This window comes from Nannospalax galili, unplaced genomic scaffold (genome assembly GCF_000622305.1).
Source record: "Nannospalax galili isolate Female #2095 unplaced genomic scaffold, S.galili_v1.0 scaffold527, whole genome shotgun sequence".
Classification (NCBI taxonomy): Eukaryota; Metazoa; Chordata; class Mammalia; order Rodentia; family Spalacidae; genus Nannospalax; species Nannospalax galili.
In genome coordinates this window covers 215,099-231,346 of record NW_008355476.1, presented here as the reverse complement: position 1 = coordinate 231,346, position 16,248 = coordinate 215,099, and the positions used below count along the sequence as shown (strand labels likewise).

At 42.9% G+C, this 16,248-nt stretch overlaps 1 protein-coding gene across 10 annotated transcripts in view; it reads left to right on the top strand.

Annotated features, from left to right (window-relative positions):
- Positions 1-16,248, top strand: part of Dguok (deoxyguanosine kinase) — a 50,404-nt gene that overhangs the window by 1,765 nt on the left and 32,391 nt on the right. For 9 of the 10 annotated variants that reach the window (XR_607960.3, XR_003847024.1, XM_029555991.1 and 6 more), the window contains exon 2: positions 10,848-10,960. The exons of the other annotated variant lie outside the window; for it this stretch is intronic. Coding sequence is in view for 7 of the 9 variants with exons in the window: in XM_029555991.1 (XP_029411851.1) it covers positions 10,848-10,960 (113 nt within the window). In the remaining 2 variants the exon portion in view is untranslated. The remainder of the gene's footprint in view (positions 1-10,847; positions 10,961-16,248) is intronic. 10 annotated transcript variants of the gene reach the window in all.

Below are 16,248 nucleotides of genomic sequence, written 5' to 3'. Positions count from 1 at the left end.
TATTCTACCTACCACGGAGGTGCATTTCTAGCCCTTGGTTTTTTTGAGATAATCTTGCTTATGTAGTTCTGGCTAGTCTTGAGCACCTTATATAACCCTAACTGGCCTTGTGCATACATCCATCTGCCTCTACCCTCTGAGTGCTGGTCATATAGGCATTCACTACCACACCCAGCTCAGATTTTCTTAAATGGAGAATTCTGGGAAGAACAAGTTGTATTAGTGGTTTTAGTGTTTGGTTTTAAGCTGGAGTGATGGCCCAGTGGTTAAGAGCACTGGCTGCTCTTCCATAGGACTCAGGTTTAGTTTACAGCACTCAGCTGTAACTCCAGTTCCAGAGGAGCCGATGCCCTCTTCTTCTGCATGGGTGCACTTACATGGCAGGCAAAACAGACATAAAATAAAAATAAATAAATTAGAAAAAATTTTTGAAGAGTTTGGTTTTAAGCACATTGGATTTTTATATGGCTATTATATATCCAAGTAGAAGTATTAAATAAACTACTGTTGGGTATATGAGTCTAGGATGCAGAGACTCCCTGGGCCAGCGGTGTACATGTAGATGATATTTAAAGCTGGGATATTGTATTGAAGGAGAAGACTAAGTCCTGTGACTTGACGATGGTAAGAGATTGGGAAAATGAGGAAGAACAAGCAGAAGAGACTGAGATTGAGGTAGAAGAAAAAACAAGAGAATGACATCCCAGAAGCCAAATGCAGGTGTTCAGAGGGAGGGGATGGGGAATTGTGTAACACTGTTGGAGTGAAGGTTTGAGTTCTAGGAGTAGGAGAAGTGAAAGCTTAGTTGTCATAGATTCAGGAGAATAGGAGATGAAGAATTGCAGAGAGTGGGTTAACACAACTGTTTGGAAATTTTCCTAAAAAGAGGAGTCATGGGGTGGTAGCTGAAATTGGAAGAGGATCTGAGCATTTTAAAGTTCTCTTTCTCTTTTTGTGAGAAATTAGCATGTTTGTAAGTTAATAAAAATGGTCTAATCAGGGGCTGGAGAGATGGCTCAGTGGTTAAGAGCACTGGCTGCTCTTGCAGAGGACCTGGATTCGGTTCCCAGCACCAACATGGGAGCTAACAACTGTCTATAACTCCAGTTCCAAGGGATCTAAGGCCCTCTTCTGACCTCTTCTAGCATTGCATGACATTGATGCACTTACATACAAGCATGCAAAACACTCATAAAATAAAAATAAATTTTAAAATAGTTTGATCAAAAGGGAGAACTTGGTGACACAGGAGAAAAGTAAGTGGAGTGCATCTTTTTAATTTTTAAGAAATTACATTATTCATTTGTGTTGTGTGTGTATAGAACTCAGAGCACTAGCATTCATCTCTCTGCTTCCTGACTGTGAATACAGAGTGACCACCCTCCTGCTGCCATGACTTCCCCACCATGATGGAACCAAACTGTGAGCCAAAATAAACCCTTCCTCCTTAAGTTGCTTTTGTCAGGTAGTTTGTCACAGTAACAAGAAAAATAAGACAGTGGCAGAACAAGAGGTTGGCAGAGTAGGATTTGCCAGATGCTGGAGCATTGTGGATGATACTCACAGTTGATTCTGTTGATAGTAGCAGGCTAAGAGGCTGATGGAGAGTTGAAGTCAGTATGTGCCATAACCAGATTAATTTCCAGAAGGAAATGGGTAAGTGAATTAAAAAAAAATGCTTCATAAAGCAGATACTGGTCTTTCTATGTTGTATTTATTACAGTACCCATAGTACTTTGTTTCCAGCTTGTCAGATGAATGAATAAATAAATTGGATTGGTCTGGAGCAGACAGACTAGATTCAAGACTGGTGTATTTGAAGGAGGAAAGATACCAGCATGAATGAAGGGAGAAAGAAGTGACAGTTCAGAAGACAATTTGGAATTGAGATTACCAGGATTTGGTAACTGCCTTGAGGTGGGAGTAGAGGATGATGGTCAGATTGGATTCTGACTCAAGAAGCAGAGGATGAAGTAAAGGAAGAGGTGATCTGGGGAAATAAGAGTGACACATTTTTTCTGAGGTATCTGTGAGGCACATAGGGATAGAGACCCTGAGGCTGACTGGAACATGTAAACAAAGTGCAGAGAGACTGGAGGTGGGGACTGTGGTTTCAGTCTTGGAAACTGGGGCCTGGTGGGGGTAGTTGAAGCCTTGGAGGTGATGTCAGCAAGGTAAGGGTGATGCAGAGTAGCCTGGGAGTCATCATCTGACTCTATATTAATCACCCATTACTCCCCGTCACATATCCAGATGACATGTCCCAGGCAGAATTACTCATCTTCTGTGGGCTGTACAACTTTGTACCCATAACTATTTGTACTTGAGTTCTGTTGAGATTGTTTGCATGCTCAACACTTTGCCTGAATTGGAGCCACCAGTGTCCTGCTCATCATTGTGTTGTCCATAAGCAGTGATTAGCAGAGTCTTGATCTAGAATATCCATGTGGAAGTTGGTTATCTGTACATAGAAGGATACATACATTGCCTTTTTTTTTTTTCTTTTAGATTCAATACCTTTTTTTTGAGACAGGGTATCTTACTAGTTCTGTCTGGGCTAGAACTTATTATGTAGACCAGGCTGGCCTTGAATTCATAGAAATTTATCTGCCTCTGTCTCCCAAGGTCTAGGATTAAAGGTATTTAAAAGTGTGTGCCACCATGCCCAGACCTGCAAGACCTTAAAAAAATTATTACATTCATTTATTCATTTTGTGTGTGTGCACACATGCCAAAGTGCATGTGTGGTCAGAGGACAGCTTGCAGGAGTTGGTTCTCCTCTTAAACCATGTGGTCCTGGGGACTGAACTCAGAACATCAAGCTTGATGGGAAGAGCCTTTTACCCTCTGAGCCGTCTTGCTCGCCTGGTTTTGGGTTTGGTGTTTTTTTTGTGTGTGTTTTTTTGGTTTTGGTTTTTTTTTTGAGTCAGAGTCTCTCTGTTACCCAGGGTGATCTTGAACTCCTGAGCTCAAATGATCATCCTGCCTGAAGAGTTTTTCTGACTAGGGCGATAGAGTGCTTGCTTAGTATTTACAAGGCCCTGGGTTCAGTTCCTAGCACTAAGAAGAAAAGGTTCTATTTTTCCTAATCATAGGAGGCATCCCAGAATGACTACCTATTTGGGAAACCTGAACAAGGGAAGGTGAACTCTGGTCCTAAATGAAGCTAGATGTGTTTAAGACGCCTTGTCTGATCCCAGAATTACAGATAGCAGTACATAAGGAAAATATATAGCAACTAAGGCTTCTGGTATGATTATGAAGTCCTGTGCATTGTGTGAATGCAAATCAAAAGCTTGGTACCTAGAACTGAAAATCAGCCGTGCATGGTGGTGCACGCCTTTTTTCCCAGCACTTGGGAGGTAGAGGCAGGTTGAACTCTGTGAGTTCTAGGCCATCCTGGTCTACATAGCAAGTTTCAGGCCATTCAGGGCTATGTAGTGAGATCCTATCTTTAAAAACAAATAATTGGGCCAGACATGGTGGCACACGCCTTTAATCCCAGCACTTGGGAGGCAGAAGCAGGTGAATCTCTGTGAGTTTGAGGCCAGCCTGGTCTACATAGGGAGTTCCAGGTCAGCTGGGGCTACAGGGAGATCCTATCTCAAAAAGATCAAAAACAAACAATTAGAAAGAACTGAAAAGACTGACCTTTTAGTTTTGTTCATCACTGAAGTATATTCCAAAGTCAGTTATTTTGTGAGTGGAAACCCAAATTGAAATATTGTTTTATGAAATGTAATTGTCAGTGAGTCATCTGAGCCCATTCTGATTTTTACTTTAAAAGACCCGTTATGAAAAGAGGAAACCAGTTTACTCCTTTCCATCTAGAGATTTGTACATAAAGTAATAAAGGGCTTCCCTAATGACATGTTTCCTCCAGCATTCAGAATTGGGTGTCTGACACACACTAATATGTCTTTTATTTGTATTGATTTTAAAAAACTGAACAATCCTGGGAGAAAAAGAATTTATTTCAAATACTGGATCTTGGATTCTCTTATTTCTGAGATTCACCTCGTTCTGCTCTTCCATCTCTATTCTTAGTACCTGGTCAGGCACCCAGGATGGAAAAGGAGTAAGGTACAGTCTATCTTCAAAAAGCGAGCTCCCAGCCTCGCTGGTGAGAGGGAAGAGTGAACAAATAATTACAGTCTAATACCTTGGTAAACTGGAGCAGGCAGTTATTAACCCTGCCTAGAGATGAAGTGGAACTGGAGAGAGTTCAAGGAGCCTTCAGAGAGAAAGTGACAATGTAAGAATGAATCATCTGGCAGGCAGTGGGGGAGGAGGGTATGCCAGCTCAGCCAGGCGCTTTCCTGCAGGATGCCTGAGTTTGCATCATACTCTGAGTTGTGAGGAACTTTTTTTTTCTTGGTAGATAGTTTCCCGTGAAAAGAAAGTAAAAGGAACCAAGCTAAGAAAACGTATTAAATTTCTTTCAGGCTTACTGATTTATTACGTTTTCCCAGAATGCTTTTAGGTTTAGAACCTTTGTGATCCTGGACTTAGTCTCAAGATTGGAAAGAGTAAATTTCTTGAGGACATAGCTCAGCCTGCTTCATTTTAGCTACAGTGCCACTTAGTAGCTGCTCTACAAGCACCTGGCTTAATGATGTAGCATCTACTACAGTTCCTAACAAAGAATTAAGTTTTCTGTAGAATAATGTATTTGTTTTTGAGACAAGGTCTCCCTGTAGCCTCAACTAGCCCGGAACTTGCTATGCAGACCACGCTGGCCTCCAACTCCTAGATATCCTCCTGCCTCTGCCTCCTAAGTTCTGGGATCAAAGGCATGTGCCACCACACCTGGCTAAGAATTTTTTTTTTTTTTTTCGATATTTCAGACTGGGACTGGAGAGATGGCTGAACTATTAAAAGCATATACTACACTTCCAGAGGACCCAAGTTCAGTTCTCAGCACCCATAATCAGCTGTAACTCCACTTTCAGGGGATTGGATTCCTTCTTCTGGCCTCCACAGGCACCTACATACATACCCTCAGGCACACACACATACACATTAAATAATAAATAAATCCTTAAAACATAAATATGTTAGACCAGTTTATTTATATTTACTGGCATTGGTTGATGTTGGCAAAGGCTTTTAGAATTGGATTTTCCCCCCTCATGTTTTGCATCTTATTCAAGAAAAGAAAATGGCCAGGCATTTGGTGGTAAATGCCTTTAAGTCTAGCACTTGGGAGGCAGAGGTAGGTGGATCTCTGTGAGTTCAAGGCCAGCCTGGTCTACATAGTGAGTTCTAGGCCAGGTGGGACTACAAGGGAGACCCTGTCTCAAATAAAAATTTTTAAAAAAAAGAAAAGAAAATGCCCCCAGATGTAGTAGTATATCTTAAAAGTTCCCATGAAATGTCAATATGTTTAGAATAAATAAATTTAGAATGATAGAGTATATTATTTGTGGTGTTAACTCAGTTACTATCCCTACCACGTAGCATAATTAGCTATGGCAGGCATTGCAGTTTATAGAAAAGCTTGTGAGAAGAAAAGCCATGTTGAAGCAATAAGAAAGGGCCTCCCATATAATAAATATGCAGCAAAGTATACCAATGTCCAAGGCTCTAGAGAAAGAGTTGATGCTGCTTGAGAAGTGTACCTCCCAAGAAAGGTATACTGGGATCTAAGTTGTGCTAAGTCTAAGGTGATATCATAAGAGACCAGTGTTAACCTGAAGAAGCGCTTGACTGTAGACATGGGTATTCTTATCATTAGGAGGCCTCTGTGACAGTGGAGAACTTCACCACTCTTATGAAGCCCCATACATGTGTATGCATGTATTGCCTGCGTGTAGGTAAGTACACCCGTGTCGTGCAGTGCCCACGGAAGACAGAAGAGGCTGTCAGATCCCCTGGAACTGGAGTTATGGACAGCTGTTAGCTGCCATGTGGGTGCTGGGATTCGAACCCCAGTCTTCTGCAAGAACAGTCAGTGTTCTTCACCGCTGAGCCATCTCTCCAACCCCATAAGACATACGTCTTTTAAAAAATAAAAACACCCAAGCAAGAACAGCCCTGGAAAAGTTACCCTGTTTCTGGTTTTGATTTAAATACCTAACCACATTATTTTTATGAGTGATTATTCCACAACTGTGGGTGGCACCTGGCACAGGTGGTTCCAGTGGAATTAGTCCAGGATATACTGCCCCACGGTGAATTCCCTAGGCTCTTCCAACCCTAAGGATCACACATGGCATACTCAGTACCATCCATTACTGTTTACTGTCACTCTCCGAAACTCTTCTGATTACTAAACTGGCTCTCCAAAAGCCTTGAAATGGGGAGGAACTGTGCAGGGTGCCCTTGATGTCAGAAGTGATTATTCCAGTAAGTGGAACTGCATGTTTCCCATCACATTTGTTGGCATTCCAGGTTTTGGGTGTTTAAGTGGCATGAGTTGGTTTCTCGGAACTCTGCTAGCCCTAAGATGGACTAATAAATAATGTCTGATCTCAGAGGCAAGGTTGGTGCTCCCTAGCCCTCAGATCTCCCCATCTTTTTTCTTTTTTTTTTTTTTTTTTCATTCGTTTTGAGATACGGTCTCACTCTGTAGCCCGTGTTGTCCTGAGGCTCGCTATATAGCCCAGGTTTACCTTGAACATAAAGCAGTCCTACTCTCTTGGCCTACCCAGTGCAGGGCTTACATGTCTGAGCCACTAACCACTTGCTTGCTTATATCATTTAAGATGGCTTTTTCACAGGTCAGTGAGATGGCTCAGGTTATAAAGGTGCTTCCCACCAGACTTGACAACCTGAGTTCAGTCCCCAGAACTCATGTGGTAGGAGGAGAGAAACAACTCCTATAAGCTGTCCTCTGATCTCGATCTCAGTATGAATGTTTTGGCACTTACGTGTAAGCGCTGCACCCTCAGAATAAATAAATCAGTGTAATTTTAAATAACTTTTTAGGGGGCTGGAGAGATGGCTCAGTGGTTAAGAACACTGGTTGTTCTTGCAGAAGACCCGGGTTCAAATCCCAGCACCCACATGGCAGCTAACAGCTGTCCATAACTCCAGTCCCAAGGGATCCAACAGCCTCTTCTGACCTCCTCAGGCATTGCACGACATGGGTGCACTAACCTACATGCAGACGATACATGCAAACACATAAAATAAAAATAATAAAATGTAAAAAAAAAATTATTAAATAACTTTTTAGCCTGTAGCTAAGAACCATCTTCAGACTTACTGAACAACCTGCACTCCAAATATTAGCTTTCTGGGCTGCATTCTTAGGCTGGGGCCTACTCATCACAGCAGGTTTTGAAAATGTGCACCTCAGTGAATTGGTAACTCAGCAGGATAGTAGGAATTGGAACTAGCTAGAAAAATCCCAATCTTTAGAAGTGAGACCTTAGACTTGTAAAGGAAAGGATTAAGACACTAGCCTGGAGCTGCAAAGGAAGGAAGGCTTTTATTCACGTTTGTGTGGGAAGTGCAGAGGCTGAACAAAATGAAAAGGCACACAAGTTAAGTGGAGGAGGGACCGGGAAGAGCGTGACTGTATAGAACCACACACTCATGTTTGCTCTCATCCAGAGTGCTCAGAGGAGTGGGGTGCTGTGTGGTAAATGTCACATATTGGCTATGTGGGCACTTGTGCTGAGACATTGCACTCCTGCTCAGTCTCCTCGAGTGGCCAATAGAATTGATTGGAAGGAAGGGTGCTCCTCTTCTTTGTTGATTCCATTTGGATTCCTCCAGAGGGTAGAGCTCATTTGAGAAAGATCACTTCTGAGAGAGAAGATTGAGCATCAGATCTACTCTGAAGATTACTTTTTTTTTTTTTAAAGGTTTTTAATAAACATGATTTAGAGAGAACTGAGATTAATGTGTGTTTTGTTCTTTTAGGCAGGATATGAGGTTTGGCTTTCTATCCTGGAGGAGTGCCATCCTCTACCTAAAGAAATGATTGTAATCGCATTGATGGAGTTGCATCCAGAACACCAGGCCATCCACAAAGGATGAACAAGCTCAGTTTAGAGGCGGCAGGGTCAGCAAAGGCTTCCCACAGAAGGGCCATCAGAGCAGATCCTTGAAATAGGAGTTGGCCAGGTATGGAGAGGCCAGGTCCTAGCAAAAGGGAAAGCAGTGAAGTCACATTCACAGAAGAGATCACAGTGTGGTTGTGGATTGCAAGTGGCTTGGACCAGTAAGAAAGCTGAAGTAGAAGAGGTGTAGGCAGGAGTCAGGTCCTATTGTATCTAAGACTATGCTTACAGGCTGGGATTTCACTGTGAAGATGATGGACCAGAGATAAGGCTCAGCAGCCACTTACTGCCAAGCCTGACACCTGAGTTTGATTCCTGAGACCCACATGGTAGAAGGAGAGAGCCAGCTGTTTTGGTGGGAGGTTTTTGGGGGTTTTTTTTTTTTTTTTTTTTGGTCCATTTTGACACAGGATTTCCTTGTAGCCCCAGCTGTCCTGGAACTCATTGTGTAGACCAGGCTGGCCTTGAACTCACAGTGATTGCCTGTCTCTGCTTCCCGTGTGCTAGGATTAAAGGCAAGCACCACCACTCCCAGTTGGACTCTGACCTTCACACATCCACTGTGTACACACACATGAATAAATACAATAATGAAAAAATTGTACCAGTTAAGATGGCTCAGGAGGTAAAGAGACCTGCTGCCAAACCTGGTGACCTGAGTTTGATCTCTAGGACCCATATGGTAGAAGGAAAGAACAAACTCCTACAAGTTATCCTCTGACTTCTACATGCATACCATGGCATACATCCACCCCCCCCAAAAAAAAAATTATATATATATATATATATATGTATTTCTTTTTTTTTTGGTCTTTTTGAGACAGGGTCTCCCTGTAGCCCCAGCTGTCCTGGAACTCACTATGTAGACCAGGCTGTCCTTGAACTCACAGAGATCCATCTGCCTCTGCCTCCCAAGTGCTGGGATTAAAGTCGTGCGCCACCACGCCCAGGTAATATTTTTTTATTGATAAAGGCAATAGGAGCTGAAAGGGGGAGATTTGGTTTGGTTTGGTTTGGAGACAGGGTTTTGCTATGTATTCAGGCTGGCCTCAAACTCACTTTATAACCCCAACTGGCCTCAAATTCATGATCATCCTATCCAAGTGTCCCTAGTGCTATAATTACAGGGACACACCAACATGCTAGCTCCTGCCAGAGGATTTTAAGCATCATATCACAGGCAGCAGAGCTGTAGTATGGAGGTTTGGTTGCAGAGAGCGAGGCTGGAATCAGAGGCCAGGGATGGTGAGAACCAGGTCCTGAGTATGTAGGGGCAAACAGGAAAGGCACATGAGGAAACGTTCGAAGTATAGCCTGAAGTTCTTGGTGCTGGAGGTCTGGCAGCTAGTAGGTGTTGCTGTAACCTGAGGCCTGGGAGATGGGGTGTAGGTGGTAGATAGGATGATGGGTGAATTCAGACTTTGAAATACACATAGAATGTCCAAAATGGAGATGTCTGGAGGTTCTGCCTGTCTGGAGAGCAGGTTAGTATGGCTGGATGTTGGTGTAAATGGGAATAGGTAATATGATTGTTAACATACTAGGTTGGTTCCATCTTCTCGCCATCACCCCATTCAAGCCACTGTTAACTTTTGACTGATCTGCCTACTCTTGCATTAGCCCATTCTATAGCTAGTGGAATGCTATTTAAAAACTGAGGTGGAATCTTATAAATTCCCTTCTGAAACCCATTGCCACCAACTTATTGCCCTGAGAGGTCAGACTTCTTACCAGGCCTGTAAGGCCCTGTGTGACCTGTACTGGACTGCCTGCCTGGCCACCCTAGCCTGAGCCACTCTTCTCTCTCGCTCACCCAAGTTGCAACCCTGCCCACTGCTTCTAGGGTCTCAGCTTTCTCTTCCTTGCCTCTCTCAGGCCTTGGTTCATACTGCTCCCTGTGTGAGTTATCCTTTGCCTACCCCCACTCTGTCTGACTGCTTATCTTTCAGGCCTTCTTCAGATGGTTGTTTCTTCAGAGGAGCTTTCCCGAGCTCTTGAGCTGCATTAGAACCATTGTACATTTTCCCTTCCTTCCCAGCACTAAAGACTCTCTTATTAGCTTCCTGCATGTTCGTGTGTGTCTATCACCCATGTCCTCTAGGGGATAAAATCCAGTCAGAGTTTTGTTACCACTGTACCCAGTGCCTGACAGCCTCAAGCACATGGTTAGCGCTCCATGAATATTTGTCAAATTTGTTGAATGCATGAGAATCATAATTGTTTTCCCTTCAACTTGTAATTTTTTTTTTAGTTTTATGTGTATGCATGTGTGTAGGTAAGTGCACCCATGTCGTGCAATGCCTGGGGAGGACAGAAGAGGCTGTCGGATCCCCTGGAACTAGAGTTATGTACAGTTGTTAGCTGCCATGTGGATGCTGGGATTCGAACCTGGGTCTTCTTGGAAGAACAGTCAGTGTTCTTAACTGCTGAGCTATCTCTCCAGCCCCAATGACTTGTAATAGTTATAGTCACAAAACAAATAGGTCTGTGACTCACAAATAGGACTGTGACTCAAGCTTTGCAGTTGTGTCACCAATTTCATCTTCTTTCGAAGGTTCTATTATATTCTCAACCACTTACTAAATACTAACTACAACCTCTGGGAGATTTTGCCAGTAAAATTGCAGATTAAATCCTAAGGTAATTTCTCCTCCCTGTTTCCTCTGTGACTGGTTAACCCATCACCATCCTGACAGTAGTACAGCTGTAGAGTTTGGAAGTTAGAAAAGCTGGTACTTGGCTCCCATGAGATGAGCACTCATGACAAAGGGTAGTAGTGGCAGCCTCCTGCAGCCTGACTGGGGAAGCATCCCAACCATGCTGTTTGCATTGCAGCTGTGGGAAAGTCCACCTTTGTGAAGTTACTCAAGAAAACTTATCCAGAGTGGCACGTGGCGGCAGAACCTGTAGCAGCATGGCAGGATATCCAGGCTGCTGGCACCCAAAAAGTAAGTTTTCATCTGTGCTGGGTACTGGCAGGCAAGGCGAGTAATATCATTGCAGTAATTTAATTTGCTCTGAGGAGATGAAGTAGTCCAGCTTTCTCCTTTTTAAAGTAGCTTCATTCTAGAAAACAGACCACAGAGGATATGTCTTGTCTGAATATGTTTAGATTTGATTTTCGTGGCTTTTGTATGTCTATAGACATGCCTGCCTCTTTGTGGTTTTGCAAACCATGTCTAGCCACCCTACTTTGGAGATGAATGTTATCATTCCTACAAGGCCTTAACTATTTATATTGTTGTTGAAGCTGTCAGGATTAATAGTCAGTGATAAAGTCTTAGACTTGGAAGGGACCCTACTGAGCATCATGTCACCCTTTGTGTCAACAAAGAAGCAACACCTGGCTTTTCTTTTTTTTTTTTTTGGTCTTTTTGAAACAGAGTCTCCCTGTAGCCCCCAGCTGTCCTTGGAACTCACTGTGTAGACCAAGCTGGCCTTGAATACACAAAGATCCGCCTGCCTCTGCCTCCCAGTGCTGGGATTAAAGGTGTGCGCCACCACGCCCAGCCCAACACCTGGCTTTTGAAAAAAAATTTTATTATACATGTATGAGTACATTGCCTGCATGCGTGTAAATGCACCTGTGTCATGCAATGACCATGCAGGTCAGAAGAGAGTCACAACCCCTAGAACTGGAGTTATGGACAGTTGTTAGTTGTCTTATGGGTGCTGGGAATTAAACCTGAGTCTTCTGTAAGAGCAAACAGTGCTTTTAACTGCTGAGCCAGCTGGCATTTTTAAAGACATACCCTGTGCCAGACCCTTCTCCCAGGCCAGGCCCCACATGTTTCACTCACACCTTACAACTTAGCCCCAGTGACAGGTCTGCTGCTCAGCCAAGACCGTTAGGTTGCTCCATGAACTCTTTTTGCAGATATCAGGAACCTTCATTCAGTGGCTCAAACTAGTTTTACCAACTGTAATAGCTGCACAGATTACGTGTTGAGCCACATGGAACCCCTATGATCCTGAGTTGTTGGTTCAGGTTCTGCCTTTTTTTTTTTTAATTTTTTTAAAATTTATTATTTTTTTTTTATGTGTATGCGTGTATTGCCTGCATGTAGGTAAGTGCACCCGTGTCTTGCAATGCCATCAGAGGACTGAAGAGGCCGTCGGATCCCCTGGAACTGGAGTTACGGACAGTTGTTAGCTGCCATATGGGTGCTGGGATTCGAACCCTGGTCTTCTGCAAGAACATCCAGTGTTCTTAACTGCTAAGCCATCTCTCCAGCCCCAGGTTCTGGCTTTTAAGACTTGACTTTTCTGCCCTACTGCAACCCCCATATACTGTTAAGGCAAGGATGCCTACCCTTTCTCTTCAGATCTAATCTCTTCAAGCCAAACACCTCCAGGTTTCCTCCACGCTGTTTTTCATTCTGAAGTATCTTTGCCTAAGTGATACACTTCAGTTCCTTTTCCATTCGGGATTCGCTAAGTGTGGTACCCAGAGTCAAACAGGACATTCAGATGTACTCTAAATGGTATCGTATCTTAGAACTTGTTTTGGGGTGCCTTTTTAAAATTCAGTTCCAAGTTATGTTACCTTTGTGGCAGGCATGTTATTCTGATTGAACAATTTTGTTTCTCTAGTTGTCTCTTTACATGTCTTTTTGTATGTGGGTATGTGTATTTGTGAAATTTCCCATTTAGTAAGAAATTATATATCTTTTTCTGAGTACACCATAGGTAACTGTTAAGATTTTAAAATATGTCCACAAGTTGTTTGAAACTCCACCCTTCTAGACATGGAGCTCAGTTCTGACTTGCTAGCTTGTGTTTAAAGAATAGAATGTGGTAAAAGTAGCAGCGTGACTTCCTGGTCAGTCATAGGAACACAGGCTCTGTCTTTCCCGGTGTTGGTGAGAACCAGGTTTGGTGTCGTGACACAGCCCCACCAGGAGGCCCACAGCCTCCTGCCAGCACAGCAGTGAATCTTTCTGGAGTCATGTCCTGCATCCCAGTCCAGTGTGAGGTGATGGCACCCTCACTTAGCATCTTGGCTGAAACTTCATTAGAAACCCTGAGGTAGAACCATTCTAAGTTTCCTAGATTCCTACCCCATAGAAACTGAGATAGTGAATGTTTTTGTTTTAAGTTGAATTTTGGCATCCTTAGATTAAACAGCAGTGGGTAACTACTACTCCTGCAACCTGTTATCCAGAAGCAACATGGCTAAGGCCTTCTTCCTTTTATGTATTTCTACAGAAGAGAAATGTTTACCTACATAAATGTCATGCAGGTTCTAAGGATCAAATTCAGGTCCTCATGTGGGCAAAGCAAGCACTTTACCAACTGAGCTATTTCCCCAGCCCGCTTTCTTTTTGAAGGGCATGTTAATAAAGATAATTTAATATAGATTTATATTTTTATAGATTGATAGAGAAAGAGGTGCTCAGGAGATAGATAGAAACAAGAGCATGGGTGTGGGCTTCTCCAGTCCTCTTTTTCTTTTTTTCTTTTTTCTTTTTGGTGCCTGAGGATTGCTAGACAAGCGCTCTATCACTGAGCTACATCCTCAGTCCCTGAATATGCTCTTTTATTCTATTGAGATTTTTATCTTTGTGTGTGCACATGTAAGCACTCATGCACATAAGTACTTATGCACATAAGCACTCACATACGTGTGTTTGTGTGTATGAGTGCAGGCACGTGCATGACAAGGCATATGTGTGGAGGTCAGATGACAGCCTCCAGTGTCTATCTTCACCTTCTACCTTATTTCTGAAACAGAGTCTCTTTGTTGTTTGCCCATTGCACACTCCAGGCTAGCTGTCCCTGGAGTGTCCAGGGATTCTCTGGGCTCCACCTCCCACCTTGCCCTAGGAGTACTAGGATTACAGGTGCACACTACCACACTTTTCATGGGTTCTGGGATGCAACTTGGGTTCTCACACTTGAGCTGCAAGCGCACAAGAGCTCTGAGTTCTCTTTTTTTTAAAAAATTTATTTATTTTTAAATTTTATGTGTATGAGTATATTGCCTGCCTGTGTGTTAGTGCACCTGTGCATGCAATGCCCACAGAGGTCAGAAGAAAGCATTGGATCCCCTGGAACTGTAATTACAGACGGTTGTTAGCTGCCATGTGGGTGCTGGAATCAAACCTGGGTCCTCTGCAAGAGCAGCCAATGCTCTTAACCACTGAACCATCTCACCAGCTCCTGAGTTCTCATTTTTAAGGAATCTGCTTTTTCTGTTAATTATGTTTTAAAAAAAATGTGGTTTTACTTCCATTCCATTTGTCTTGTTTTTTTTTTCCTTGTATTTTCATTGACTTTGCTCTGTGTTTATGTATTTCAGTGCTACTTTATTCTCTGTAAAACAAGGTCCATAACTTCTTTGTAGAGTCTTTATTAATATATAGATACATATTTTCCTTTCCTTTTATTCCCCCTCACAGCTCAGAAAATACTTTTTGTCACAGTTATAGATAGATCTTTTAAAAATTCCATTGTAGGGGCTGGAGAGATGGCTCAGCGGTTAAGAACACTGGTTGTTCTTGCAGAAGACCCAAGTTTGAATCCCAGCACCCACATGGCAGCTAACAGCTGTCCTAACTCCAGTTCCAGGGAATCCAATGGCCTCTTCTGTCCTCCGCAGGCATCGCATGACACGGGTGCACTTACCTACATGCAGGCAATATACACATATGCATAAAATAAAAATAATAAATAAGCCAAGCATGGTGGTGCATGCCCTTAATCCCAGCACTTGGGAGGCAGAGGCAGGTGGATCTCTGTGAGTTCAAGGCCAGCCTGGTCTACATAATGAGTTCCAGGCCAGCTGGGGCTACAGAGAGACCCTGTCTCAAAAAGACCAATAATAATAATAATGATAATGATAATGATAATAATAAATACATAAAATATTAAAACAAAAATTCTATTGTAAAAATTCTATTGTAGGGCTGGAGAGATGTCTCAGCAGTTAAGACCACTGGCTGCTCTTGCAGAGGACCCGGGTTTGATTCCCAGCACCCACATGATGGCTAACAACTGTCGGTGCCCTCTTCTGACTCCACTGGCATTGCACAACATGGGTGCACTTACACACATGCAGGCAATACACTTGTACACATAAAATAAAAATAATAAAATATTTTTTAAAAAACCCTCTTGTAGGGGCTGGAGAGATGGCTCAGCGGTTAAGAGCACTGACTGCTCTTGCAGAGGATCTGGGTTCAATGCCCAGCACCCACAGAGCAGCTACAAACCGTCCTTAACTCCAGTTCCATGGGAATCCGAAGCTCTTTTCTGACCTCCTCGGCATTGCATGACATGGGTGCACTCACATATATGCAGGCAATACACTCATACACATAAAATAAAAATAATAAAATATTTTTTAAAAACCCTCTTGTAGCATCTGAAGCTTTTTTTCCCTTGGTACAGTATAACCAGATATTAATTTATTGTGGGTTTGCGGGGGTTGTTTTATGAGACAGGGTCTCCCTATAGCCCCCACTGGCCTGAAACTATGTAGACCAGGGTGGCCTCAATCTCACAGAGATCCATCTGTCTCTGTCTCCTGAGTGCTGGAATTAAAGGCATGTGCCACCACACCTGGCTAATTTATTGGCATTAAAAAGAACCCCTCTTGTAGCATTTAATGCTTTTTTCTTGACACAGTACAACCATGTCTGTCCTTTTTTTCCTTTCTTCATTTATTTTAAAGATTGTTTTTATTATTGGCTTTTGATATTATTTTTTTTATTTATGTTTATGAGTGTATTGCTTGCATGTATGCAAGTGCACCCATGGAGGTCAGAAGAGGACATCAGATTCCCCTGGAACTGGAGTTACAGATGGTTATTAGCCTTCATGTGGGTGCTGGGAATTGAGCCCAGGTCCTCTGCAAGAGTAGCCAGTGCTCTTAAGAGCTGAGCCATTGCTCCAGACTGTTCTGTTTTTGTTTTTTAAATTTTATTCTTAATTATGTGTATGTGGCCCAGGGTGGGGAAATGTGCTTGTGAGTATAGGTGCCAGCAGAGGGCAGATCCGCTGGAGCTGGAGTTACAGGCATTTTGAGCTGCTTGCCATGGCTGCTGGGAACTGAACTCAAGTCCTCTGCAGAAGCAATAGACATTCTTAACCACTGAGCCCTCTCTCCAGTCACCACCTTCTTTTCTTCCTTTTTTAAAACATATTTTGTTTATCAAATCAGTTTATCTGGTCCAGTGGTATGTCCTTAAACACCCAAAAGGGAAGTATAACCAAAGATTAAAGGGGCCAATAT